Consider the following 25,620-nt stretch of genomic DNA (forward strand, 5'->3'; position numbering starts at 1 on the left):
ATGGGTCGTGGATGGGTATTCCAGCATGACAATGACCCAAAACACACGGTCAAGGCAACAAAGGAGTGGCTCAAGAAGAAGCACATTAAGGTCCTGGAGTGGCCTAGCCAGTCTCCAGACCTTAATCCCATAGAAAATCTGTGGAGGGAGCTGAAGGTTTGAGTTGACAAACGTCAGCCTCCAAACCTTAATGACTTGGAGAAGATCTGCAAAGAGGAGTGGAACAAAATCCCTCCTGAGATGTGTGCAAACCTGGTGGCCAACTACAAGAAACGTCTGACCTCTGTGATTGGCAACAAGGGTTTTGCCAACAAGTACTAAGTCATGTTTTGCAGAGGGGTCAAATACTTATTTTCCTCATTAAAATGCAAATCAATTTATAACATTTTTGACATGCGTTTTTCTGGATTTTGTTGTTGTTATTCTGTCTCTCACTGTTCAAATAAACCTACCATTAAAATTATAGACTGATCATGTCTTTGTCAGTGGGCAAACGTACATAATCAGCAGGGGATCAAATACTTTTTTCCCCTCACTGTACATACTATATACATTTTATGGACACAGTCAAATTCTACAATAATTATATTTTAGATTTATTGGGAATTTAGCCAGGACATCAGAATTAACACCCATACTCTTAGGATAAGTGGCATGGGATCTTTAGTGACCACAGTTTGACCACCTATTTTACATCCCATCCGAAAGACTGGACGCTACACAGAGCAATGTCCCCAATCACTACCCTGGGGTATTGGATGTTTCTAGATCAGAGCCTCCTACTGGCCCTCCAACACCACTTCTAGCAGCATTTGGTCTCCCATCCAGGGACCAACCCTGCTTAGCTTCCGAGGTAAGCCAGCAGTGGGATGCAGGGTGGTATGCTGCTGGCTTAAGTCATGCGTCATTTCCGGGACAACCCTAACTCCGCCCTATACTCGAAAAATCTTGCAGTTTGTGTAGGTGTTGATTACTGTCATCCCCCATTTAAAGTCTGTGGACCTCCCACTAGTAAAGTGGCACACATAAAAGGACAGACGGCATTCGACCAGTTATTAATATATCTGGCACACGATGCTGCCTATATTTGGGCCTAGCAGACTGACCTGAATAAGCAATGACTACGCTGCAGCTCTTGTTTAGAGGCTGTGTCGAAATAAATGCATTGTGGAGGCCTACTGTTTGTGTTGAAAGGTCAGAGGGTTTCACAACATTTGAACACGTCTGAAGTGTTCAGTATGGTTGCGTTTAGACAGGCAGCCAAATTCTGATATTTATTTCACTAATTGGTCTTTTGGCCAACCAGATAAGCTCTGAAAAAGATCCGATGTGGTCAAAAGACCAATTAGTGGAAAAAATACCAGAATTGGGCTGCTTGTTTAAAGCAGTCGCTGACCTGTATCTGAGCAGCATGACAGTCCTAAAGTTAAGGGTCTGTGTATACTGATTGAGAGTAAAGGTGAACTGATAAAGGACTGACTCGAAGATCTGGGTCAACCCATTGCCAACCACACCCCAGCTGGTGAACCTAGCCTGGGTGCCAGTTCGTTTCTGCTCTCTTGCCAACTCTTACGGGCATTGTCGTTCCGTGTGTGTGATAATGAATACAAAAGAAACGACATCTGGTTTAAAAACTCAGTAACTATTTCTGTATTAATGTACAACTGTTGAAAATTACAGCATTTGTCTTCTTTTAATGTTTTTTTTTCTTTTTTTCGAACTAACTATCAATTTCCAGAAAAAGGTGAACAATGTGAGATGAAAGAAATAAAGAAAGAAGGGTTGAGGGATGGGGGGGGGGGGGATCATGTGGGAGGCAAATTAAGAATGTGTTTTTTTTTGCGGAGTGTTTGAGCATGTTTGTGTTAACATGTTATGTGTGTGTGCGCATGCTTTCTCATTTCATGGTGTAGTGTGTTTGAATGTGGTGTTCTTGACATCTAAATGGGGGGAGGGTGGAAGGGAGGAGGGACGGGATACAATCGTGCCATCCTGGGACCCTGTAGCAGACACAAAGAGAAGAGAGCGCTTAATGAGGGAGGGATGAGTGTGAGGGATCTGTAGACAAAGGGATGGAAAGTGAAGGAGGGAGGGGTGAACGAGGGAGGAAGGAGGGAGCTTCTGGTGCTTTGCAGTAGGCTGGAGACTTCAGGTGTCGTGAAAATCCTTCAGCAGCGTGCGTCTCCTCTGCTCAGCAATGTGCATCTGATTCTCCAGATCCTGAAAGAGACAGAGAGTGAGTGGAAGCAGTTAAATTCTTCACATAAGAGTCTAATAAACTAATACACTGCCTAGGGACGTACATCTTTTGGGGACCTTGTGATTTCCCAAGGCGTGCCATTACCACTCAGCTCCCCTGTGCTCCCAGCCAATGGAAGTCATGATCTGGATACTTCACTATCCATGTACCCCCCCCCCCCAACCCCCTTCATATCTTCCCCCTGTTCCTTACCCCTCTGTCATTAGCACTCAGCTCCCCCTCGCTCCCGTAGCTGTCTGCTCGCTCCACCTTCCAGGACAGGTTCTCAATCTCCGCTTCCAGCTGGGCCTGCTGGTACTCAAACTGAATATGACATAAAAACACATTAATTAGGCTACTTGTTCATTACAGACAGCATCTTTGTTACTTATGACTTATTATTAGCAATTAGCAGCGTAAAAAAGATCTGATCAATTTCATTCAATTTCATATGTGGACTGCAAGCATCATAGAATCGTTCACTCAATAACCCCCTTGCAAAGCACATTTATGCTGCTAATAAGAAATGTGCCATTTCACGTATTTTGTTCACTGCTCATGCAAAATGTCACCCTGTGTGCACAATACTGAAAAATTATTTGGTTACAAATGTAACTGAGTGTGCAGAGCCATGGATGAGTGTTTCCCCTATATTCATTTAGCAGCGGCGCACAGTTACTGCTAAATTGTGGCCGTTACTGCATCAAATTGTTTATGTTTTGGGGTGGGGGGAATTATTTTCTGGATGGTTAAACATTTTCAGTGTAAACTTAAACGACTAAAACATGTAGAAAAGATAACGGAGCAATATATTTTTTATAAGATCTTCGAGAACTCAGAATCACCAAAATAAAAACTAGACAGTCAGGGAGAATCAGAAATTCTAAAAAAAAAAAATGTCATGGCATGGGGCCCCCATTGATTTAGTTTGAGTCACTCAGACAGCATAAGGCATAAACCATGGAAAAATGTGTAGAATTGCAAGAAACTAGCTTAAAAAAAAGAATTAAAAAAAGTAAACAAGGTCTCTGCAGCCAAGAGGAGCACCTCTAAAACTGCACCATTGGCCAAAATTGTAGGGGACATCCCCCCCGCAGTTAAGTGGCTTACGGTATTATAGTATAGATCTTTAGCATTTGACTAGATCTATTTAAATCTAGTTTATATACTGAACAAAAACATTGGTTTTACTGGGTTGCAGTTCAAATGAGGAAATCAGTCAATTGAAATAAATTCATTAGGCTCTAATCTATGGATTTCACATGACTGGGAATACAGATATGCATCTGTTGGATCTCATCACTGTATTTTTGTGCATTCAAATTGCCATCGATAAAATGCAATTGTGTTTGCTTTCCGTAGCTTATGCCTGCCCCTAACCCCACCATGGGGCACACTGTTCACAACGTTGACATCAGCAAACCGCTTGCCCACACGACGCCATACATGTGGTATGCGGTTGTGAGGCTGGTTGAACGTACTACCAAATTCTCTAAAACGACGTTGGAGGCGGCTTATGGTAGAGAAATGAACATTCAATTATCTGGAAACAGCTAGGGTGGACATTCCTGCAGTAAGCACGCCAATTGTACACTTCCTCAAAACATCTGTGGCATTGTGTTGATTGTCAAAACGGCACGTTTTAGAGTACCCTTTTACTGTCCCCAGCACAAGGCGCACCTGGGTAATGATCATGCTGTTTAATCAGCTTCTTGATATGCCACACCTGTCAGGTGGATGGATTATCTTGGCAAAGGAAAAATGCTCACTAACAAGGATGTAAACAAATTTGTGCACAACATTTGAGAGAAATAAGCTTTTTGTGCATATGGACAATTTCTGGGATCTTTTATTTCAGCTCCTGAAACATGGGAACAACACTTTACATGTTGCGGTTACATTTTTGTTCAGTGTATATTAAGAGAATGCAGTGGTGTAAAGTACTTAAATAAAAATACTTGAAAGTACTACTTAAGTCGTTTTTGGGGGTATCTGTACTTTACTATTTATATTTTGGACAACTTTTACTTGACTACATTCCTAAAAAAAAATATGTACTTTTTACTCCATACATTTTCCCTGACACCCAAAAGTACTCATTACATTTTGAATGCTTTGCAGGACAGGAAAATGGTCCAATTCACAAGCTTCTCAAGAGAACATCCCTGGTCATCCCTACTGCCTCTGATCTAGCGGACTCACTAAACACACATGCTTCATTTGTAAGTGTTGGAGTGTGCCCCTGGATTTCCATAAATAAATAAAAACTAGAAAATGGCACCATCTGGTTTGCTTAATATAAAGGAATTTGAAATTATTTGTACTTTTACTTTTGATACTTAAGTATTTTGAGCAATTATATTGACTTTTGCTACTTAAGTATATTAAAACCAAATACTTTTAGACTTTTACTCAAGTAGTATTTTACTGGGTGACTTTCACTTGAGTCAATTTCTATTAAGGCATCTTTACCTTTACTCAAGTATGACATACTACAGACAGACACAGAACAAGACAGGCACACAGACACAATTCTCACCAGTTTTTTGCGAGGACCAGACTCCATGTAGTAGGCATAGGGGTAAGTATACTGCAGAGTGTAGCGACACTGTGGGACAGGCAGATAAGAGATCAGCACGACTTGCTATTGGTTTAAGGAGCACAGTGTAGTGCAGTAAGTCAAATAAGTACACAGAAACCCCTTTCACACCATTATGCTGACCTGAACCAAACTGTGCCGGCTCGGATATATATGGTATATACTTGGTTTGGCTCCTCTCAGTAACAATAATAAATGTGTATTGTGAAAAGCCCTATATACAGTGGGGAGAACAAGTATTTGATAACCTGCAAAATCGGCAGTGTTTCCTACTTACAAAGCATGTAGAGGTCTGTAATTTTTATAATAGGTACACTTCAACTGTGAGAGACGGACCCTAAAACAAAAATCCAAAAAATCACATTGTATGATTTTTAATTAATTTGCATTTTATTGCATGACATAAGTATTTGAAACATCAGAAAAGCAGAACTTAATATTTGGTACAGAAACCTGTGTTTGCAATTACAGAGATCATACGTTTCCTGTAGGTCTTGACCAGGTTTGCACACACTGCAGCAGGGATTTTGGTCCATATAGACCTTCTCCAGATCCTTCAGGTTTCGGGGCTGTCGTTGGGCAATACGGACTTTCAGCTCCCTCCAAAGATTTTCTATTGGGTTCAGGTCTGGAGACTGGCTAGGCCACTCCAGAACCTTGAGATGCTTCTTACGGAGCCACTCCTTAGTTGCCCTGGCTGTGTGTTTCGGGTCATTGTCATGCTGGAAGACCCAGTCACGACCCATCTTCAATGCTCTTACTGAGGGAAGGAGGTTGTTGGCCAAGATCTCGCGATACATGGCCCCATCCATCCTCCCCTCAATACGGTGCAGTCGTCCTGTCCCCTTTGCAGAAAAGCATCCCCAAAGAATGATGTTTCCACCTCCATGCTTCACGGTTGGGATGGTGTTCTTGGGGTTGTACTCATCCTTCTTCTTCCTCCAAACACGGCGAGTGGAGTTTAGACCAAAAAGCTATATTTTTGTCTCATCAGACCACATGACCTTCTCCCATTCCTCCTCTGGATCATCCAGATGGTCATTGGCAAACTTCAGACGGGCCTGGACATGCGCTGGCTTGAGCAGTTGGACCTTGCGTGCGCTGCAGGATTTTAATCCATGACGTCGTAGTGTGTTACTAATGGTTTTCTTTGAGACTGTGGTCCCAGCTCTCTTCAGGTCATTGACCAGGTCCTGCCGTGTAGTTCTGGGCTGATCCCTCACCTTCCTCATGATCATTGATGCCCCATGAGGTGAGATCTTGCATGGAGCCCCAGACCGAGGGTGATTGACCGTCATCTTGAACTTCTTTCATTTTCTAATAATTGCGCCAACAGTTGTTGCCTTCTCACCAAGCTGCTTGCCTATTGTCCTGTAGCCCATCCCAGCCTTGTGCAGGTCTACAATTTTATCCCTGATGTCCTTACACAGCTCTCTGGTCTTGGCCATTGTGGAGAGGTTGGAGTCTGTTTGATGGAGTGTGTGGACAGGTGTCTTTTATACAGGTAACGAGTTCAAACAGGTGCAGTTAATACAGGTAATGAGTGGAGAACAGGAGGGCTTCTTAAAGAAAAACTAACAGGTCTGTGAGAGACGGAATTCTTACTGGTTGGTAGGTGATCAAATACTTATGTCATGCAATAAAATGCAAATGAATTACTTAAAAATCATACAATGTGATTTTCTGGATTTTTGTTTTAGATTCCGTCTCTCACAGTTGAAGTGTACCTATGATAAAAATTACAGACCTCTACATGCTTTGTAAGTAGGAAAACCTGCAAAATCGGCAGTGTATCAAATACTTGTTCTCCTCACTGTATATTCCTGTGTTAATGTGTGTGTTTGGTCCTTTGTATGTGACTGTGAGCCAGGGAGGAGCCGTAGTACCTTGGCCAGGAGCTTGGCAGCGTTCTGCATGTACTGCCAGTCTATCCAGGTGCCCAGGTTGTTCATCACCCGCTCCTGGATCTTCTCCTGGATCCGCTGGTATGTCTGTGCCTCAAGCTGGAGACTCTTATTGTGGTTCTCCCACTAAAGACACACAAACACACAGTCACAGTCTGGACTGGAGAAACAGTAAGAAAACATCACAGACACACCTTCAAGAAACTCACATACTTACAGCATGTTCTGGGTGATTCTGAGAAGGATCTCAGTGTTAATTTGACATGGTGTTGTTGCTTGTAACACTCACAGAGTTGTTATTGAACATGTATGTGAGACTGAGTTCCCATAATCTAAAAGTACCAGAGATAATGTGCAGACTACTTCTGTGGAAGTATGTGTGACTGAGGAACATATGTACTATCCTTGAAAGTGCACAGTATGTATTAATATAATTATTTTCTATATATTTTAAATGTATGGCGCTGGTTGACATTACATGTGCTGAAGGTGGTGGCGCTAAGTGGTAGACAAACCACAGGACACCTGATTGACAGTTACTCTGGCAACGCACAGGTATTTGATGTAGTTCATGTCATCTATTCACATTACACACAGCTTAATACTTCAGAAAGGTTAACTTAATTCCATATAATACTCAAAGTGTGAGCAGAGGTTTGATTGTCATATGTGCCCGTCAGTGATGGTAGCATGTTAGTGTTTGTATTCATCTCACCCTCTCAAAGTAGAAGAGGTATTTCTTCAGGGCCTCTCTGGCCTGTGCCTGCTGGCTCTGGTTGACGATGTCTGGGTTCTCCTTGTAGCGACTGCACTCATAGTACTCACTGCCATGGGTCTTCCAGTCCCCCAGACACATCCAGCAGAAGTCTACACACACACACACACACAGTGATGATGACATTAACGGAAAAACAATATGATCTCAATGTCAAATGGGTCGCATTTGGCTCGAGTCCGTTAAATCATTAGAACGTCTGAAAAATTGATAGGTAGAAAAGCTAATTCGGTGTTAAGCTGTAAGAAGCAGTATAATTGGATAAATACCGTGTTTGCACTTGGAGCATTGCTGAAACAGTGAGGAAACGCAATGTCAGACAATAATAAAGAACATGTAAAGGCAGACATTCACATAAAAGCTCCAGAGATTTAGAGAACACTAACGCAAATGACAATGTGCTGACAGTTGGCGCAACTCTGAGATGATGCTGGATTCCATTACCACTCACCATGTGGTTGCAGCCTCCATTCTTCTCAATGCAGATATTGCACTTAGGACACTGAAAAACACATTATTCGACATTATGGACAAAAGCAAAGGAGAATATTGGAAAACCACACATAATTGCATTTCATTTTGTGTGCGTGTGTGGCCTGTCTTACATCTTTAGTGTGTGCACTGATGTAGTTGGCTGTCTCTGAATCATCTGCACATTTGGTCAGCCACCTTCGGACGGTTGGGCAGTCTGTTGGGGCGTGGTACATGGCCCGGCATTTGAAACTGAGAGGGTAGAGAGAAATAGTAGAAAGGGCATCCGCAGGGAGTCAATGATATGATCATATGTTTATCTGACATGATACACATTCATCAAACAACTTGTGGACTGATCTGTGTGTAAGAGTTGTATGTGCTGGCATCTGTGTCTCACCAGAAGACCTCATTGCAGCGGCTGCACTGTACTCTGCGGGCCCGTGGCTCCTGCACTTGGATGACGATGGGGCAGTCTGCCCCTGGACACAGCTGCAACTGGAAGTGGCTCTGAAGAGAGAGAAGGCTGGTTTATAGTCTGTCTATCGACATGTCTGTAGACCATTCAAATACATCAAGTGTCATTGGTCAGAACTAAACTTAATTTATACTCAGGCCGACTGTCTGAAGTCCGCTGATGCGACTGTCGTTTTTCTTGTCGCAGAGACTTGAAAAATGTTCACCTTTGACAGCTTCTAGAAGTTCTAAATTTCTCTCAAAGAATGCACTGCTTTTTTCCCATCACATTCACAAACATAAATTGGCTATTTTTAACTCACCATTGCCTTGTAAATAATTATCTTGTAACGTGTTCATTTTTTGAATGAACAAAAGTCAGCCTCAGTCAAAAAGCCTGATTTGTTCGGGTCATAATTTAGCTAGCTAGCCAGCTAACAAGCTAGCAACAAATCAAAACACTGTTTGGTAGCTACTTTTGGTTGCCTGGTTTGCTGGACTGACATAACCCTTTGTTTCTTCTTTTTTTTTTACAGATGGGTTCATTTATATTACTGACAGCTACAGAGACTGGGCCTTACTGACAGCTACAGAGACTGGGCCTTACTGACAGCTACAGAGACTGGGCCTTACTGACTGCTACAGAGACTGGGCCTTACTGACTGCTACAGAGACTGGGCCTTACTGACTGCAACAGAGACTGGGCATTACTGACTGCTACAGAGACTGGGCCTTACTGACTGCTACAGAGACTGGGCCTTACTGACTGCTACAGAGACTGGGCCTTACTGACTGCTACAGAGACTGGGCCTTACTGACTGCTACAGAGACTGGGCCTTACTGACTGCTACAGAGACTGGGCCTTACTGACTGCTACAGACACCTTCAGTTGCTAGACAGGTCCAGACAAACATGCACACACTGGCTGAAAGACAGAAATTAAGAGGTTGATAAAAAAAATATATATATATTATTAACAGTGTATGCTGACAGTGCGATTTTTCACAATTTGTTGTTCAAGAACAAACGCTGCAGGAGAGACAGAAAGGCAAAGTGGAACAGACCAATAGAAAGAGGGCAGACAGACAGTTGGAAGCAGCCAGCCAGACAGACCACCAGAGGGACAGGCTGAGACTCGTACCTCCACATAGTCCCTGAAGAGGTAGCGTCTATATTTGTCCTTCAGCTCCTCACCAGGCAGCAGCGGGAGCACAAAGTCCTCTGGCATTTGGAGGGAACAGTCCTGAGCCATACATGAGATACCTGCACACACAGACACAGAAAGACACGCCATTTAAAATGTTTGAAGTTCATGCATACACCCTGAGCATAAAAAACTATATCTGGAGGAACATGCATTTCAAATATACATTTTTATTTAACAAGACAAATTCAATATAAAAACATCCAAGGTACACAGACATCGGAATATGATTGCACGTACAGGCTATCAAATACTGGTAAATAATTATCTCACCAGGGGTCATCTTCAAAGCCTATCATCTCACTATCTTCAAAGGAACAACAAGCTGCTGACTTCTGGACACACTCTGACAGGTCGTATCAGCCCTAGCAGTGCTGCTTACCCACTCCCATCCCATCTTTGACGAGTACAGTGCAATGCTGCTCCCAGCATCCTTTGCAGAAGGAGTGCTGACAGGGCAGCGCGAGCAGGGCATCCCTCCGAACCAGCTGCAGACACACGCCACACTGGAGGGACTGAGGGGTCTGGGGACCCAAAGAAAACATTACACATCAGTGATACTCAAATGGCGGCCCAAGGGCCATATCTGGTCAGTGAGCCTTTAGTTGGTGGCCCACAGAGCAGTTCAGACCACCTACACAACTGGAACATAGAGTCCCAGTACCTTTCCAGACACCACCTTTAACTTTACCCAAATACATTATGAACACACTCCACACAAAAGAGCACTCTTAGTACTTACAGGAACTGATCTGCAGGTGCTGCTGGGCTGGACCTGGGCCTCAGACAGCAACTGAGATGAGTTGGACTTGTATCTAAAAAGGCAAAACAAGGCCACCAGAAATTAAATATGAACCAGTTTATCTGAATATTTGCATTGCATGTGTATGAAAATACAAGTGAGTGAGTATGACTGAACTAGTTTGTGTATACCTGTCCAGTATTTGTGACACTTGCCAGTGAAAGTGCACAAGGACCAGTTTGGCTACAGCAGGTAAAACCTGTCCAAAGAGAGAAGCATAAGCATCAGGAGAATCAAGCTTATCAATACAGCTGTTCTCAGGAGTCAGCAGCCAACCCTTATCTTCAAGTACTTCCATTGATTACTTCTTTAAACTGATAACTACTGAGACAGAAAAGATAGGCACCTCAGATACCTAGATGTCATGTGACCATGCCACTGATATGGCCTGATATTACAGTTCCCCATTCAATTTAGGTTAAAGCACACCCCTCCCCATGAGAATGAATACCTGGCCCCCAACCCAGGGTCAGATATTTGCACACCCCTAATCACTACGGTTAAGATTGAGGGTATGGTCATTTGATCCTACATATGGGGTTAATGACAACATCTACCTCAATTACCCCTCAGACTAGCCCAACACAAACCTTCAGGATGGCGGCGATACTGTTGACCTCCTCGCAGAGCACCTTCTGGCTCTCCCTGTAGGTGAGGCAGGTGAACTGGTACTCCTCTGGGTCGAACGAGTCGGCCCCCTGCTGCTCCATGTCCCCGGCCACGCCGTCGTAGTAGTCGGCTATGTCCCCCTGGTCGTCCTCGTCACCCCCGTCGTCATCCTCATCCTCAGAGTTGACCCCGAAGTCGTCCTCATTGCTGTCGGAGGCCTGGCTGTTCATGTCCACAGACATTCCCCGGCAGAGACGCCCTCTCTCTCTCTCTGGGACTGACTGACAGCTCTCTGGCCGTCAGCTCCACCGGCACCTGGGGAACTACAGCTCCCAGAGAAAACTGCTCCACAAACTAGCCGAACACCGCTCAGCAGCAGCGGAAGAAGCAGAAGAAGTTACACTCCCCGTCTTTCATGAGGAACTGTCGAGGTGGATGGTCTGAAAGGAGACGAAGAACTGGAGGATAGGAGTGAGGGATGAAAGGGGAGGGTGGGAAATAAAGATAATGGTTCAGCTCGAGAAAAAATACTTGATAATGGTTGAGTGTTTGAGGAGATTTATAATGATAAGTTGTATGATAAAGAAGAACACTGGGTCAGGGACACAAGTTGGCTTGCCAGGTGTGATGTTCATTCGTCTGAATCTTCTGTACTCAGGAGGTCAATGGAACTACAGTACTCCATAAAGTCAAGGTCTCTCCCTGCACAAGACAAGACAGAAAAGTCTGCTCTAACACCCTGCCACTTGTGTGATTCACTGATTAGAGAGCCACCAAAACTTCTCCAACCAAGGCTTCAGAAAGATCGGAAAAGCACAAATACCTCCCATTACCCCTGGGACTTTCTTGTACATTAGACAAACAGTATGTAAACACGTGTGGGATACAAAGCACGGGTAGCGGCTTAATGCAGAGGTTTAAAGGATTACGTGACGATGTTTTCCCGTCCTGACAAGGCGTTAGGACAGTAGGCACAGGAGCAGCCGCGTGACATACACACAGACTAGCTAGTCATAATAAGAAAACCGTGATTATTCAGCCAACTAAAGTATCGCATTCTAAATAAATAAAATACCTCCACGTAGTGGGAGGTGACGTGATTGTCGGTCTATTTCGGAAATCTGCTCCTATTCTACGGTTTGTGATGGACTTTGTGGCATGAACATAATGCCATGGATCACCACAGTAGGCAGCCAGGAGTTTAATATGTGACTTGCAATATCGACCTGGCCCCAGGTCAGTGCCAGACGCTTGTTCGCATTCCCTCCATGCTATAAATAGACACTTATGCAGGGTGACATACATACATGATATCATAGACGTAGTTAGGTGATTACAGTGGAATAAATCAAATGAAGTCGGTTCTGGCCGAATACACAAACATGACTGGCTCATGGCTGGGCTTCAATAAAGCTAGCCTAGCCAATTTCCCAGAGTTAAGGACGGTTTAGCTAGCTAACGTTAGTTAACAACATAACTACCTAGTAATAAAGTAGAGGTTAACACACAGAGCAGTTTTCCAAATAATTATTTTAATCATCCATAAAATACGCTATCATAGACATAGGCGAAGTAAAAAAAACAGCTGTTCCATTGTTCCACCCCGGAATTCACCACAGCTGATGCATAACGAGTCGCTGACACCCCCAGCCGCCACCTCTCTCTCACACACTCTAGCCCGGGGATTATCATGTAAACAAGGCCGTCTGGGGCTCGTTAACAAACTAATATGCCTTATCGTTGGCATATCCCTTCCCACCAAGTACTGCGGCCTTTACTTACCTTCCAGACCGCGTTCGGTCGCCTTGCAAATGAAGCCAAAAGTGGTTTTACGTACCAGGACCAATTCTGATAAAATCGCCAGTTAAGCGGAAGACAGAAAAGTACATTGATATTCACAAATTGCGTCACTTCCGTGTCTCCAGCGATGATGACAACAATTGGACAGTTATTTTCGTCAAGGCGGGACCCAAACGGAAATAGACTGAAGGAATTCGATTAATCTGACTCGGGTCCCGGTTAAACATGTTTTCCACCGGGTGAAAGTTGATCGCATTCGTTTTGGAACCGGGCCGCATGAGCCAGGTGCCCCGTTCATAGCCCACGGCGAAGTCGGCTCAAAACAAGTGACTAAATTAACCAAGTGGAGTAATGAGTAGCATTCTGTATTTCACATGCAAAAGTGATTGCTTTTGATCAAAAACGCTTTATCTGCCTTCCCAATGAAAATTCAAGCATATATTTTATGGAAAAGAGATGTATGTTGCTGGACAATGCACCATGCTGCCTGGTTGACAACATGACTGAGCAGCGCAGATTACTGTTCGATTTGAGATGGGCGCTCCTCCCTCACCGCTTTTGTCCGTCAACCGGTGCCCCGCGGTTCAGCATTATCGAATCAGCCCACTGTCAGACAGAAGTTTCTGGGGAATTAACACATTAATCTACATTTTAATTATTTGTCCATCTCTAATACAAACACATTCTTCTAACAAGTAGGAGCAATCCATAGACACCATGAAACAACGTTTTAAGAACTGGCTCTGGCCAGACACTGCATCAACAGTACATTAACAAAAGTAATGAAATTGAAAAATACATAGCCTACATGTGGAACACACTGACACTGACATATGATCAGTCTGGTTTAAACAACTTCTGGCAGAAATCAACAACAACAACACTCTCCCGTGACTTTTCTCTCTGAGTGGCTGGGAATATATTTATAGATCTGATGCCTGTGTAATCATGAGGGTGCATTCTTGGCTGTGGCTCAGTGACAGTCTGTCCTTGGATCGCGTTCTTCTTCTTAAATGTTTTATTGGCAGATCACAACCAACTGAAAGGTGCATACACCGCCACCTACTGTACTGTAGTGTGAGGCCGGTCACGGCCACCCTATTAATCTATTTCTCTCATCTAGCCCTGTGTTCCCCCTACTGTTGTGGAGTATGAATTCATTACACTTAGTGACACAAAAAGGGAAGGGGAAGAAATAATGTCCCTACCAACTAACCCCACACCCATTAAAACCTCACCACTATCCCTCTACTTGGCCCTATCTGATCTGACCGACAGCCTGGGAGGACAGGACACTATCATTCAACACACCTTTTAACTCTTTTGCGGTAAAATCTCATACACCCAAGTGCTTCTCTGCAGCTGCCACCAAAACATATATTTTCTGTGATTTACGTTCCATTTCTGCGGTACAGTTGATAACCACGGCTATGAACGCTAAGAAGCCAACCTTATTGAAGCACGTTATTCCGATCACTCTCTATTGGCCTCAACCTACTCACAGGAATCCTCTTAGGATCCCTCACCCTGGACCCATCTTCCTCTACTACTCTCCACTGCCTCAGCATACTACACCTTCTGTACTACTCTGATCCTGGCAACCTCAACCTGCCTTTCTCTCACCGGACACTTCTGATCTCCAGCACCATGGGTACCGCTACAGTTAACACAACTTTTTCCACCTATATTACACATTCCTTTGTCTCATTCCCTCCTGCACACTTCTCACATCTAGGAATCTCCCTCCTACATACAGCTGCAACATGACCATAAGCTTGGCAACTAAAGCACCGTAATGGGTTCAGGACTAAAGCTCTCACGGGATAACTGACACATCCTAACTTGACTTTGTCGGGTAAAGCCTGCATCAAAACTCATTAGGACAGACAGTGTCTTCTGTTTCACCATGCTTTCCACTGGGTCTGCGTTGCACCAAATGGCGGGCGTCACATACACTGGGACTTGGATCGTGTTAGAAAGCCCTGACCTCCTGGGTAATCCTTGAGGGGGGTTCGATTAATCTCACCCGGGCTCCTGTGTAGGCGTGATTTGCACCGGCTGAAAGTTGATTGCATTCGATTTGGAACCGGGCTGCCTCCCGGGCGTGAGCCAATAGCCCCACTCTGTCCAATGGCGAAGTCGGCTCAAAACAAAAGTGCCGTAATTAAGCATGTGTAGTTATAGAAAGCAATAGTAATGGCATATTTTTGTAGGCACTAACTCCGCCATGGTTCGTTGAACAAAGCCTATGGGAAAATGAATAGATTTTTTGTTTTGGATAAATGCCAAAAAGAAGGTCTGTGGTAAACACAGGCTTAGGAGATTTTATACGTTTTGTTCTATAAAATAATCTTCATCAGCTAATGTCACTTTTTGTGAAATTTTAAGCATTTATGTAATAACACACATAAAGGCTTAATCATTCATAAAGGTCATGATAACTGACTGATATTATCTCATAAAACAACAAGCCTGTTTTAACCTCAGACCTTATTTTTGCAGTTTATTCCAAAACCCTATTCTTTCCTCATAGATTTTGCCATGGCTGAATAAACCAGAGGTAAATCATTTCAGTTTTTCAGGACTACAAGCTGGCAAGCTCTATTAGTAGGATTCTGTGTTTTCCCATGCAAAAGTGATTGCTTTTGATAAAAACGCTTTATCTGCCTTCCTAATGAAAACTAGTTTGAAAATTCTAACATTTATTTTATGGAAAACAAATGTATGTTTCTTGTTGACAACATGACCGAGCAGTGCAGATTACCGTTCGATTTGAGGAGAGCTCTCCTCCCTCCCCGCTTTCACCCGATGATGTGACGGGCCATTGCCCGGTTCAACCCAGGCCTGCGTAAAATAACTCCCTCCTTGTCTCTGACAATCTCTGATTGGCTCCATTGCCTCAAGGATAAAACATACTTTTGCTATGAGACAGAACATGATTTACACAATTAACATCTGTGCTCAGTATGTTATTACGCTGATGAAATTGATCTGGTTGTGAATGTCTGAGTTTGTAGTTTGGGCAGCTTGATGATGACACAAATGCATGAGTCAACACTTCCATTTGGGTCAAACTAATAAGTCCCAAAATATCTGCTATTTATTTCCATTATTTTAACACTACATCAAAGCTGTAATATAACAATAATTCAGAGACATTTATTTTATTTTTATAACAATTCTTAGAAAAATACTTTGGATAAAAAACAGTCTACTAATAGTAGAGACAGACAACTGAGCTCCCACATTCACATGCCCACACACGTAGAGATGATTGTGTCTAGAGACATAGGAGCGATAAGAGATAGGAGTGTGTGAAAAGGTGTGTGAAAAAACCGGAATCAGTTTACATCGAGGTTCCACCTCCGACAGCAGTGCAGGTTTGAGTCTGTGCCAGTGTAAAGGTTGTCACGCTGCTAGCTTAGCGAGTACCACTTCCTCCCGATTCGGTTTACACCGAGGCTCGAACCCAGGACCTCTGCCTTGCTAGCACTCGTGACTGCCATTCTCAAGCGTCTTACCAGTCGGCGCCACACGAAAAACTAGCTAGTGGGGACACTTCAGGCATCCCCATGTGCTACACCAACACCAGGCTGCTTTGTTGTTTTGGTCCACAGGGATTACAATGACCTACATCTCCTGTAACACAGCAGGAACCCAGAACAGATGCCTGTCTGTCTGACCTACTTCTGATCTGTTCTGGCAACATGAAGAACACGACTGTATGGGAGTCAGAGAGAGTTGGGTTGGATGATCTCATCTCATACTTTCTCAAAGGGGAAAAGGTGCTTTTGCTTGCCCCTTTTCTCCCGGTTGGATGTTGTTTTGGAGGCTCCCCTCGTGCCACTGTCCTGCTCCTCCTGTCTGTTCTGGGGCCAGGCCTGTGCCAGTGTGGCAGAAGCCGTGTTTGGCCCACCTTCCCCCTCCTCTTCAGATGACAGACCCTCTTCCCCTACCCTATCCTGGCTCTTCAGTTGGTCCAGGCCTCCTCCGGCTGTTGGGCCTTTCTTCCCATAGCGCCGCTGTAGTCTCTCCCTGATCAGCAGGCTCTTCACCAGCAGGGTCCAGTTAGTCACTGCCCTCTTTTCCCGCTTCTGGAAAACATTCACAAGACATATGTGAGCGAAATATGAGAAGCACTAACCTAACAAACAAGATTATGCCTGTAATACACTGTAGTTAAAAACAAACCTTCTCCATAAAGATATGATTAATTGCATGAAATATGTATTTATTCAATACAACTGTACAATACCCAGCGGCAGTTGCAAAAGGTGTGCTTTGAGCGAAGTGGCAAAACAGAGGCTTTTCACAAACACATTCAGACACACCATAACTCACCTCTTTCTCCTTTTGTCTCTGGATCTCTTGGTCTTCCGCCCAAGCTGCTCTCAGGATCTCCTCATGTTCCTCACACACAATGTAGCCATCAGTTCTAGAAAATAAACACACCGTAACAAACTATGTAACAACAAGCATACATATCAGAAACAAACAATTACACAACCATGCATCTGCACACACAATGGACAACTTACACAGCATGAGAGTAGCCACCATGAAAGTCAAAGCCAGTGACAGCAGAGGCACAGTCCATGTCCAGCTTCTTAGCCACTCTCTGCAGGTTAGGCAGACGCAGGTGGACACAGCCCACTGGCAGCATGCAGGGCTTGAACAGGTACACGTTGCCAAAGTCGTTACGAGGCACCTGGAGAAAACAAACACATACTTAACTCAATGGTTAATAAAAATGCAACATCCAGTAGACCTACATGCACACACAGTTTCATTAGAAAGTAATCATACCCTGCCATCTACAGCTACTGGTGGCTGGTACTCCTCTGTCTGCCATTCACCAAACAGAGGCAGGTCATCTTTGTCCTTCTGCTCTGACGCCATCCTGACTTTCCGAGAGCGATTGGAGAACCCTCTCACCATCTAAGAGAGAGAGAGAGGTTGAGAGAAAGTGTATGGGAGAGAGTGTGCGAGAGAGAGAGAGTGTGTGTGTGTGTGTGTGTGTGTGTGTGTGTGTGAGAGAGAGAGAGAGTGAGAGAGTGAGTTTTGCTACGGTGTGCCCTAATGAACACGACCCTGCTCACCTTGTAGGGCTCCTCTCCCAGACGGACGGTGCGTGCCTCCTTTAGCCAGGTGTCTCTGGAGTGTAGTGTGTGAATACAGTCTCTGTGGAGATCCCAGATGCAAATAAGTACTACTGTATTTCTCATGGCTTTTCACAATCAAAGAAGATACATTTGTTTTGGTTACCAAACAATTTCTATGAATACCATAATAATGCATTTACATTACCTCCCCCCAAAAAAGAACTCTGCTTCGAAACAAAGTTACACTTTTAAACAGCCCTCTATCTACTTCTTTGCATTCAAAATCAGTTATGAAAAATCTCAAATTTGTAATATCCCGGTTATGTGTGCTGCTTACCTGGAGTAGACGGGCTCTCCCCTGCAGTACCCCAGGATGGCCGCTGTGGAGGGGTAGAGTGCTTCATATTTCAGTAGATGTCTCTTCAGGGCGTACATGGGGTGGTTTTTGAACTCTGCTATCGATGTGGGCAACGGCTTGTCCAGCAGCTTCGCCTGGAGCTAGAGCACAGTGAGAGGGGAGTGTATAAATGAGAAGCTGTACAAATGAAGGTGTGTGAATTTGCATCTCATCCTCACCTCTTTATCCTCCTGGACATCCCTGTCAGATTCGGGGCCGAGGAAAGGCTCTAGCGTCACCTCCCACCACTCCTCGTCCACCCGGCGCTTCCTGGTGGAGGTCATCCAGGTGGGGTCGTACTTGCTGCCCAGATCCTTCAGGTGACCGTCCCCGTCCACTGCTACCACGTAGGTCATGGGATGGGTGGCCTGCTTGGAGCACAGCTGAGGCTGCCCCACCCCCTGCAGCACGTCCACACACACCCAGCACCCAGTCTTCTCCAGATACACCTCCAGCCACTCGTCTGCACCCTTCCCCTCCTTCCTCTTGCCCCGCTTCATCCGCTGCTCTTCCTCTGCCTCCCCCTCCTCTTCATTTCCCTCCCAATCCTCATCCTCCTCTTCACTCTTCACTTTCTTATTGCCTCTACTACTTCTTTTCTGTGGAGCTGTACTCTTGCCCTTGCTCTTACCTCCTTTTCCTTTCTTGGCTCTGATGGCTTTGGCTCCTCCCTCAGAGTCCTCGCTGTCTTCCTCATTGGTCAGCTGGAACTCCTCCCCATCGCTGGGCCCCTCCCCTTCACTGCTCTCCTCTTTGTAGCTCACCTTCGAGGCTATGCTGCGGCGCTTGGAGTTCTTGGGTTTCTGTCCCACCGACACACCTTTTTTCGTCTCCCCTGCCTCTTTCTTTTTTGCCTTCTTCCCTCCTCTCTCGGCCTTCCCGCCTGCCGGTCTCTTGGTACCTGGGGAGACTTTGGGCTCTGAGGGGTTCTCTTTGGGAGGTTTCTTCTGCGATGGACTGTTCCTATGCGGGCTGCCTGAGTTCTTGGCCTTGCTCTGAAAAAGAGAGTTGGATCAGATAAGGACACACACAGAGCCTGTGAACTTAACCTTAAAGTGTGTACACGCAAACCCAATGCTGTACCTTGGGTGACGGGGGCTTCAGTGACAGGGGCTGCAGAGAGAGCACCAGTCGACAGAAGAGCTGCAACGACCTCAGCACCAACAGGAACAGCTGGAGGAAACAGACAAGCACAGGGGTCAGAGGACAAGGTTAGGAAACACTTGATTTAAAACAGGCTTCAGTTGAGTACCATCAAGGCAAACTGAGTTAGGCCCGATTTCTCTAGAGAGAACATATTATACCATAAGAGCCCGAACTGTTTAACCTTTGATTCAAAACCATATGGAAAGTGTGGTCATCTCTCAAAAACATACTCTATTTGCATCCTCAAAAAATTATACAGCTGCACCATCGAGAGCATCCTGACTGGTTGCATCACCGCCTGGTATGGCAACTGCTTGGCCTCCGACCGCAAGGCACTACAGAGGGTAGTGCGTACGGCCCAGTACATCACTGGGGCAAAGCTTCCTGCCATCCAGGACCTCTATACCAGGCGGTGTCAGAGGAAGGCCCTCAAAATTGTCAAAGACTCCAGCCACCCTAGTCATAGACTGTTCTCTCTGCTACCGCACGGCAAGCGGTACCGGAGTGCCAAGTCTAGGTCCAAAAGACTTCTCAACAGCTTCTACCCCAAGCCATAAGACTCCTGAACAGCTAATCATGGCTACCCGGACTATTTGCACTGCCCCCCCACCCCATCCTTTTTACGCTGCTGCTACTCTGTTAAGTATTTATGCATAGTCACTTTAACTCTACCCACATGTACATATTACCTCAACTACCTCAACTAGCCGGTGCCCCCGCACATAGACTCTGCAACGGTACCCCCCTGTATATATAGCCTCCCTACTGTCACTTTATTTTACTTCTGCTCTTTTTTTCTCAACACTTTTTTTGTTGTTGTTTTATTCTTACTTTTTTTGTTTAAAATAAATGCACTGTTGGTTAAGGGCTGTAAGTAAGCATTTCACTGTAATGTCTGCACCTGTTGTATTCGGCGCATGTGACCAATAAAATTTGATTTGATTTGATTTATATGTATATTTTTTTATGCAACAGGGGAACATGAACAAACATTTCTGCATGGTGCATTCAGTGTGCAGGATACCTGCCACTCACATGTGTCATTTCCTGGTGGTCTCTAGCGGTGACGCTGCCCAGCCTCCTCTCCAGCAGGGCCTGTGGGTCCGGCCTCTCCTCACAGGGAAGCTCCGGGTTAAGTGTGAACGTCGCCCCAAACCTGGACAAAATCAACCAGGATTACTTTACAACATTGCCAGGGATGATTGAATTAATCAGGTGTTAAGGGTAAACATAGTTTAGCATGCTACAAGGAATAAGCAGAGAAAAAAGTTCACACAGTTAAAGTCACACACACACACACAAATTGAAGGCCCTCCTCACCACTTGAGCAGGCCAGAGAGGTAGCTGATGTCAATGCGTTCCTTGGCCACCATGGCAAAGTGGGTGGGCAGCAGAGACAGGCTGATAGCCAGCAGGTCCGGTGTACTACACAACCGGTTCCGGAACATCCCATTGGCTAGAAGACACATGAGGTGGACCTATGGGAGAGATGTTAATAATCGGTATCGTAAGAATACAGTGTTCGAATGAGAAGAGAACATGTTAGGGCTAAAAAATTGACAACAGCCATTCTGTGATTCCCCTATCAGCAGGTGAACGTATCATGACAGTCTGTGAGCTAGGCCATGTGGAGGTCCTTACACTACACGTGTGTGTGTATGTGTGCTCACCTTGTGTGTGTCCTCCACCACGTCTTTGTTGAAGCGGTTCATCATGCGTCGGAGGTAGGTCTCAAACTCCGCCTTCCTCTTCTCCCTGGAGTCAGGTTGTCATGGTAATTGATTGATTGTTCATATTTCCATCTTGGAATAAAATTAGTAATTTTCCTACAGTCTGACTGTATTATCTAGGTTGCAGCACTTACTTTTCCAAAGGACACAGGCTGCCAGTTCTAACATGCCATCTTCCACCATCTCTCACCTTTTCTGCCTTTTGTGGATGATGTCTGGGGTCTCAATCTCTATCTCCACAGGCTGTGAGGGCAGGGCTGGCTCTACTGGCTCCATTGGACCTAAGGGCTCAGCCAGCTCTGAGGACAGACAGCAATATCACATAGTCACACACACAGAGCAAGGACCAGAGCCGTCATAGGCCTACATACAGATAACTTTAATCTACACAGATGTAAAGTCTACATGTGATGCAAACAAACATTGTACAATCAAAACTAGCGTTCATTCATTTATCACCTTCCACTTCCTCCCAGTCTTCATCCTCCTCACTGTCCTCATCATCATCTTCTTCTTTTTTCACAAGCTTTACTGTGTCTTTTCTGGCTCTGATAAAAGGAGGGATGATATCACTCTCAGGAGTCATATCAGCAGGCTCCTCCTTCACTGGAGTCTTGTCCTGGAAGTATTTGCTGGTGTTGGTTGCAGTTGTGTCCTCTACTATAGGTTTGGAGAGACGGGATTTGGGCTTGGCCTTTCTCTGAAGCTTCTCCTTTTTCTCCCCATTCTCTGATAGGGTAGAAAAAAAGATGGGTCATGATAAGATGATGACAGTGAGAGAAAGACTTTCAATAATCCACTGCTGAGTGATTCCTCATGAAACTCAGACAAAAAAAAATGTATTCCATAGAATAGTCCTTTGGAGGAAGGATTGTTGACATATATTTGACATTTGTATCCAGAGGCATAATTGAGCATATTTATGACATTTTGGCCTTAAGAATCCATAGTGTTTCATCTGTAGGTGCTACGTAGCAAACATTGGTGTCATATGAAGCTTTACTGCTTGCTCTGTAATATTAGTATTTTGATTTTAAAAACGTTTTACATTAATTTATGAATATAGAATAATATTGGAAATATACCATTTTTTATTTGGCAAATTGTTCAATATATTATTGAACATAATATACTCTACGGGCTTATCAAAGTTCCAGAGTGGGATCTCTGCAGTGGTGTAAAGTACTTAAGTAAAAATACTTTAAAGTACTACTTAAGTCATTTTTGGGGGTTTCTTGACAACTTCTACTCTACTACATCCTAAAGAAAATAATGTACTTTTTACTCCATACATTTTCCCTGACACCCAAAAGTACCCGTTACATTTTGAATGCTTAGCAGGACAGGAAAATTGTCAAATTCACGCACTTATCAAGAGAACATCCCTGGTCATCCCTACTCCCTCTGATCTGGCAGACTCACAACACAAATGCTTCATTTTGTAAATTATGTCTGAGTCCGTAAAAACAATAAAATTGTGCCTTCTGGTTTGCTTAATATAAGGAATTTGAAATTATTGATACTTAAGTATATTTAAAACTACTTTTAGACTTTTACTCAAGTAGTATTTTAAAGGGTGACTTTCACTTTTACTTGAGTCCTTTTATATTAAGGTATCTTTAGGTTTTACTAAAGTATGACAATTGGGTACTTTTTCCACCACTACTTTTAGAATTATGTTCCTATTTGTAAGCATTACCAACAGAGTGATTGTGAAAAAATATTCAAAATGGTCGCCTTCTGCTGGTAATTTGCAGGATGTGCAATGATATAAGTAAAAGGAAGGCTGTGAATAGTTACATTTCCCACTATGCCAATTTCTCTGTATTAAAAGGGGCCATAACTTTAAAACTAGCAGAGATCCCACTCTGGAACTTTGATAAGCCCGTAGATTATATTATGTTCAACAATATATAGAACAATTAGCAAAATCAACATTTTACATTTTTTATATTCATGTTTATATTTGAAATAATAAATAAAAATACGACTCATATTACAGAGCAAGCTGTAAAGCTTCATATGCCACCAATTTTTGCTTTGTAGCGTCTACAGCTGAAACATTATGTAGCCTTAAAGGAGGCCTGGGTAAGGCCAAAATGTCTTAAATATGCCAACTTGTATTAATTATTTCTCCATTATGCTTTTAGATACAAATGTCAAATATATGTCAACAATCCTTCCTCCAGAGGACTATTCTATTGATTACATTTTGTGAAAATCCCCCAAATCATGGTCTGTTTTGGTCTGGGTTTTGTGAGGAATCACAGATTTGTTTTCATGCCACCCCATATAATGGCTCAAACCCATGCCATTATGTTGAGAAATTGCCTAAAATCTCTGTTTAAACCCATATAAAGAGTCTTGAGGAAAAATAACTCATGAATATATTGCTGCTGTTATGAAAGTTGTGTGGTATAGAAATAACCACTGCAGAGTTTAATTCAGCAGAAAATCAAAACACACAACCAACTCAGATCCATCGTAAACACGTTTTTATATGCCGCCAAGTACAGACAGACAGTTGATCCACAATGGTAACCATGCAAGACGATGCACCTGCACACAATCTGTCAAAACATGAAACTGATAGATGCTGGCCCATTGACACGCATCAGTGACAAATTTGAAGCAGAAGTTATGACATGAGATGCAATTGCAACATTGTAACGCAGAAGGGTTGTTACTCAATTATGAATGATTTGTATCTCTTTACAATATCCCTGTTACACCTACAGTTCGCCATAGTCTGATGCTTTTCATCTGGGACTCTCATGCTGTTTAGAGGTGTAACCAGACCTCACCTTCTTGAGATACCCTTGCTTAGTCCAGTTTAATATCCAGTTGGAAAAATAGCAAATTTCCGCTACATTGGCATTCCATATATTATGAATTTCGAGATATGAATTATGAAAGTTTTTTACAAATTCAAGAGGGGGCTTTTTTCATTTTGAGCACCTGCCCCCTGAAAGGTCTGTGCATGACTCTGTCCCTTTCCCACAGTGAAATATGAAATGCTGTGCCTGTATGGTTTTATAACTTGCAGGGATTACATTTGGAGAAAAAAGCCAAATTGGATGACAAGGCAAAGAGTTGTGCCAAATGTAATCTTTGTGCTCCCTCAGAACAATAATAGATCTGCGTGCTTTTTTTCAAAGGGATGTTTTATTTATTCCTTATATCACAACTTACTGGAATACATGTGTCAATAATATCTGTTGCAAAAAGTTTTGGTTATTAGCACACAAATCCCTAATTGTTAACAAGGTCAGAGGTCTCGTTCGGATTTATCCATGTATTACCCTGCGAATCATTACCTGAAGAAACTTTAAAAAGACATTGACAAGAACTGCACTTTTCATGATAAGCATCCAGAAACAGTTCAGCATTTATTTTTGGTATTGCCTACATGTAAAAAGATTATGGCAAGATATTTGTAGATTTTTAATTGATAATATTATTGATGACGTTTTATTATGGTAGAATGTGCTGCTCGGTTTCCTTAACCATAATAATGATAAAGAAAAACAATTTTACCTCTTAAAATGTAATTGTGTTACTGGTAAAATGTCATATTAATAAATGTAAATTCACTAATACAAAAATCACTCTTCCTTGTTTTTTAGAAGGATATCGAGCAGTACATTATCATTCTACATTCTTCGAATAAGAAAGCTTTAAAAACAGTGACGTGTATGTCTTCACTTTGTATAACGTTAATCGGTAGTTTGTTGTACCCCCTTTTATATATAGCGAATATGTTCTTCTTTGTTTGTATACTCCATCCTGTACGTAAACGTTGATGGTATCATCTTGTCACAATGTAGCCTAAATTAGCTAAATCGCAAGATAGAACATCTTCAATAGGTTTTTCCTATAAGTATTTGCTCAGTGATAGCTATTAGCTGGGTGTTGTAACTAGTTGGATACATTTACCTTGGTCTTTTTTGGCTCTTAGTCCTCCAGTTTTGCCCTTTGCAACCTGCTTCAGTTTCTTTGCATCTATCTTCACTGCTGTGTCTGCAGACTCTTTACGCTTGGCCATGCTCGCTCGCGTCGTTCCAAAGGTAATTGTGTACTTTTTAAATAGTATTACAGACAGAATCGTGAATGACTTATTTTACCATGCACACCTGGGGTTGTGTAATTTGGCCTAGAAACCGTTGTTATTCAACACAACTTTACGGAGCCTTTCATAATACATGATTGTGTCCGAAAACGTCATATCCGTATCCACTTCCGCGCTGTGTCCACCATCAGTATTCCCCAAACGTTGGCGCTCCAGAAAGCGCAACAGGAACATTGTGTAGGTGGTAGACCTATTATTTTTCCGTTCACTCGGATGGAAATTCAGTCCTGAGTAACGCGCTTTATTCCGTTTTAATG

General features: G+C 43.5%; 2 protein-coding genes across 3 annotated transcripts; both read right to left on the reverse strand.

The window, feature by feature from the left end:
* Nucleotides 1–1,623: 1,623 nt before the first annotated feature.
* Nucleotides 1,624–12,981, reverse strand: arih2 (ariadne homolog 2). Of its 2 annotated transcripts, XM_084185087.1 has the most exons (16): nucleotides 12,842–12,981; nucleotides 11,679–11,761; nucleotides 11,041–11,517; nucleotides 10,582–10,649; nucleotides 10,391–10,463; nucleotides 10,031–10,172; nucleotides 9,586–9,707; nucleotides 8,389–8,498; nucleotides 8,123–8,240; nucleotides 7,969–8,019; nucleotides 7,787–7,808; nucleotides 7,458–7,609; nucleotides 6,725–6,868; nucleotides 4,779–4,847; nucleotides 2,453–2,563; nucleotides 1,624–2,220 (listed from the first exon to the last, which is right to left on the reverse strand). In XM_084185087.1, the coding sequence occupies exons 3-16, from the start codon at nucleotides 11,299–11,301 to the stop codon at nucleotides 2,149–2,151; spliced, it is 1,515 nt and encodes a 504-aa protein (XP_084041213.1). In that variant the 5' UTR covers nucleotides 11,302–11,517; nucleotides 11,679–11,761; nucleotides 12,842–12,981; the 3' UTR covers nucleotides 1,624–2,148. The 2 variants fall into 2 exon arrangements, with proteins under 2 accessions (XP_084041213.1, XP_084041212.1); XM_084185086.1 differs by lacking the exon at nucleotides 11,679–11,761.
* A 2,938-nt stretch (nucleotides 12,982–15,919) lies between these two features.
* Nucleotides 15,920–25,469, reverse strand: xpc (xeroderma pigmentosum, complementation group C). The gene is made up of 14 exons (XM_084184452.1): nucleotides 25,171–25,469; nucleotides 21,694–21,963; nucleotides 21,425–21,533; nucleotides 21,175–21,259; nucleotides 20,825–20,982; nucleotides 20,540–20,660; nucleotides 19,442–19,531; nucleotides 18,538–19,353; nucleotides 18,299–18,459; nucleotides 17,959–18,040; nucleotides 17,666–17,797; nucleotides 17,398–17,567; nucleotides 17,201–17,294; nucleotides 15,920–16,953 (listed from the first exon to the last, which is right to left on the reverse strand). Exons 1-14 carry the CDS (start codon nucleotides 25,277–25,279, stop codon nucleotides 16,621–16,623), a joined length of 2,730 nt encoding a protein of 909 aa, XP_084040578.1. The 5' UTR covers nucleotides 25,280–25,469; the 3' UTR covers nucleotides 15,920–16,620.
* Nucleotides 25,470–25,620: the final 151 nt, after the last annotated feature.

Source organism: Coregonus lavaretus, assembly GCF_964263955.1.
Source record: "Coregonus lavaretus genome assembly, chromosome: 20".
Lineage (NCBI taxonomy): Eukaryota > Metazoa > Chordata > Actinopteri > Salmoniformes > Salmonidae > Coregonus > Coregonus lavaretus.

Coding starts and splice junctions, on each gene's coding strand:
- arih2 (XM_084185086.1), bottom strand. CDS start 11,301: ATGTCTGTGGACATGAACAGCCAGGCCTCCGACAGCAATGAGGACGAC. Junction 9,708..10,030: donor CAAAGATGGGATGGGAGTGG/GTAAGCAGCACT, acceptor CTGTGTGTGCAG/GTATCTCATGTATGGCTCAG. Junction 4,848..6,724: donor CTGCCAAGCTCCTGGCCAAG/GTACTACGGCTC, acceptor CCTGTCCCACAG/TGTCGCTACACTCTGCAGTA.
- xpc (XM_084184452.1), bottom strand. CDS start 25,279: ATGGCCAAGCGTAAAGAGTCTGCAGACACAGCAGTGAAGATAGATGCA. Junction 19,354..19,441: donor TGAAGCCCCCGTCACCCAAG/GTACAGCATTGG, acceptor TCTCTTTTTCAG/AGCAAGGCCAAGAACTCAGG. Junction 17,798..17,958: donor TGGGAGAGGAGCCCTACAAG/GTGAGCAGGGTC, acceptor TCTCTCTCTTAG/ATGGTGAGAGGGTTCTCCAA.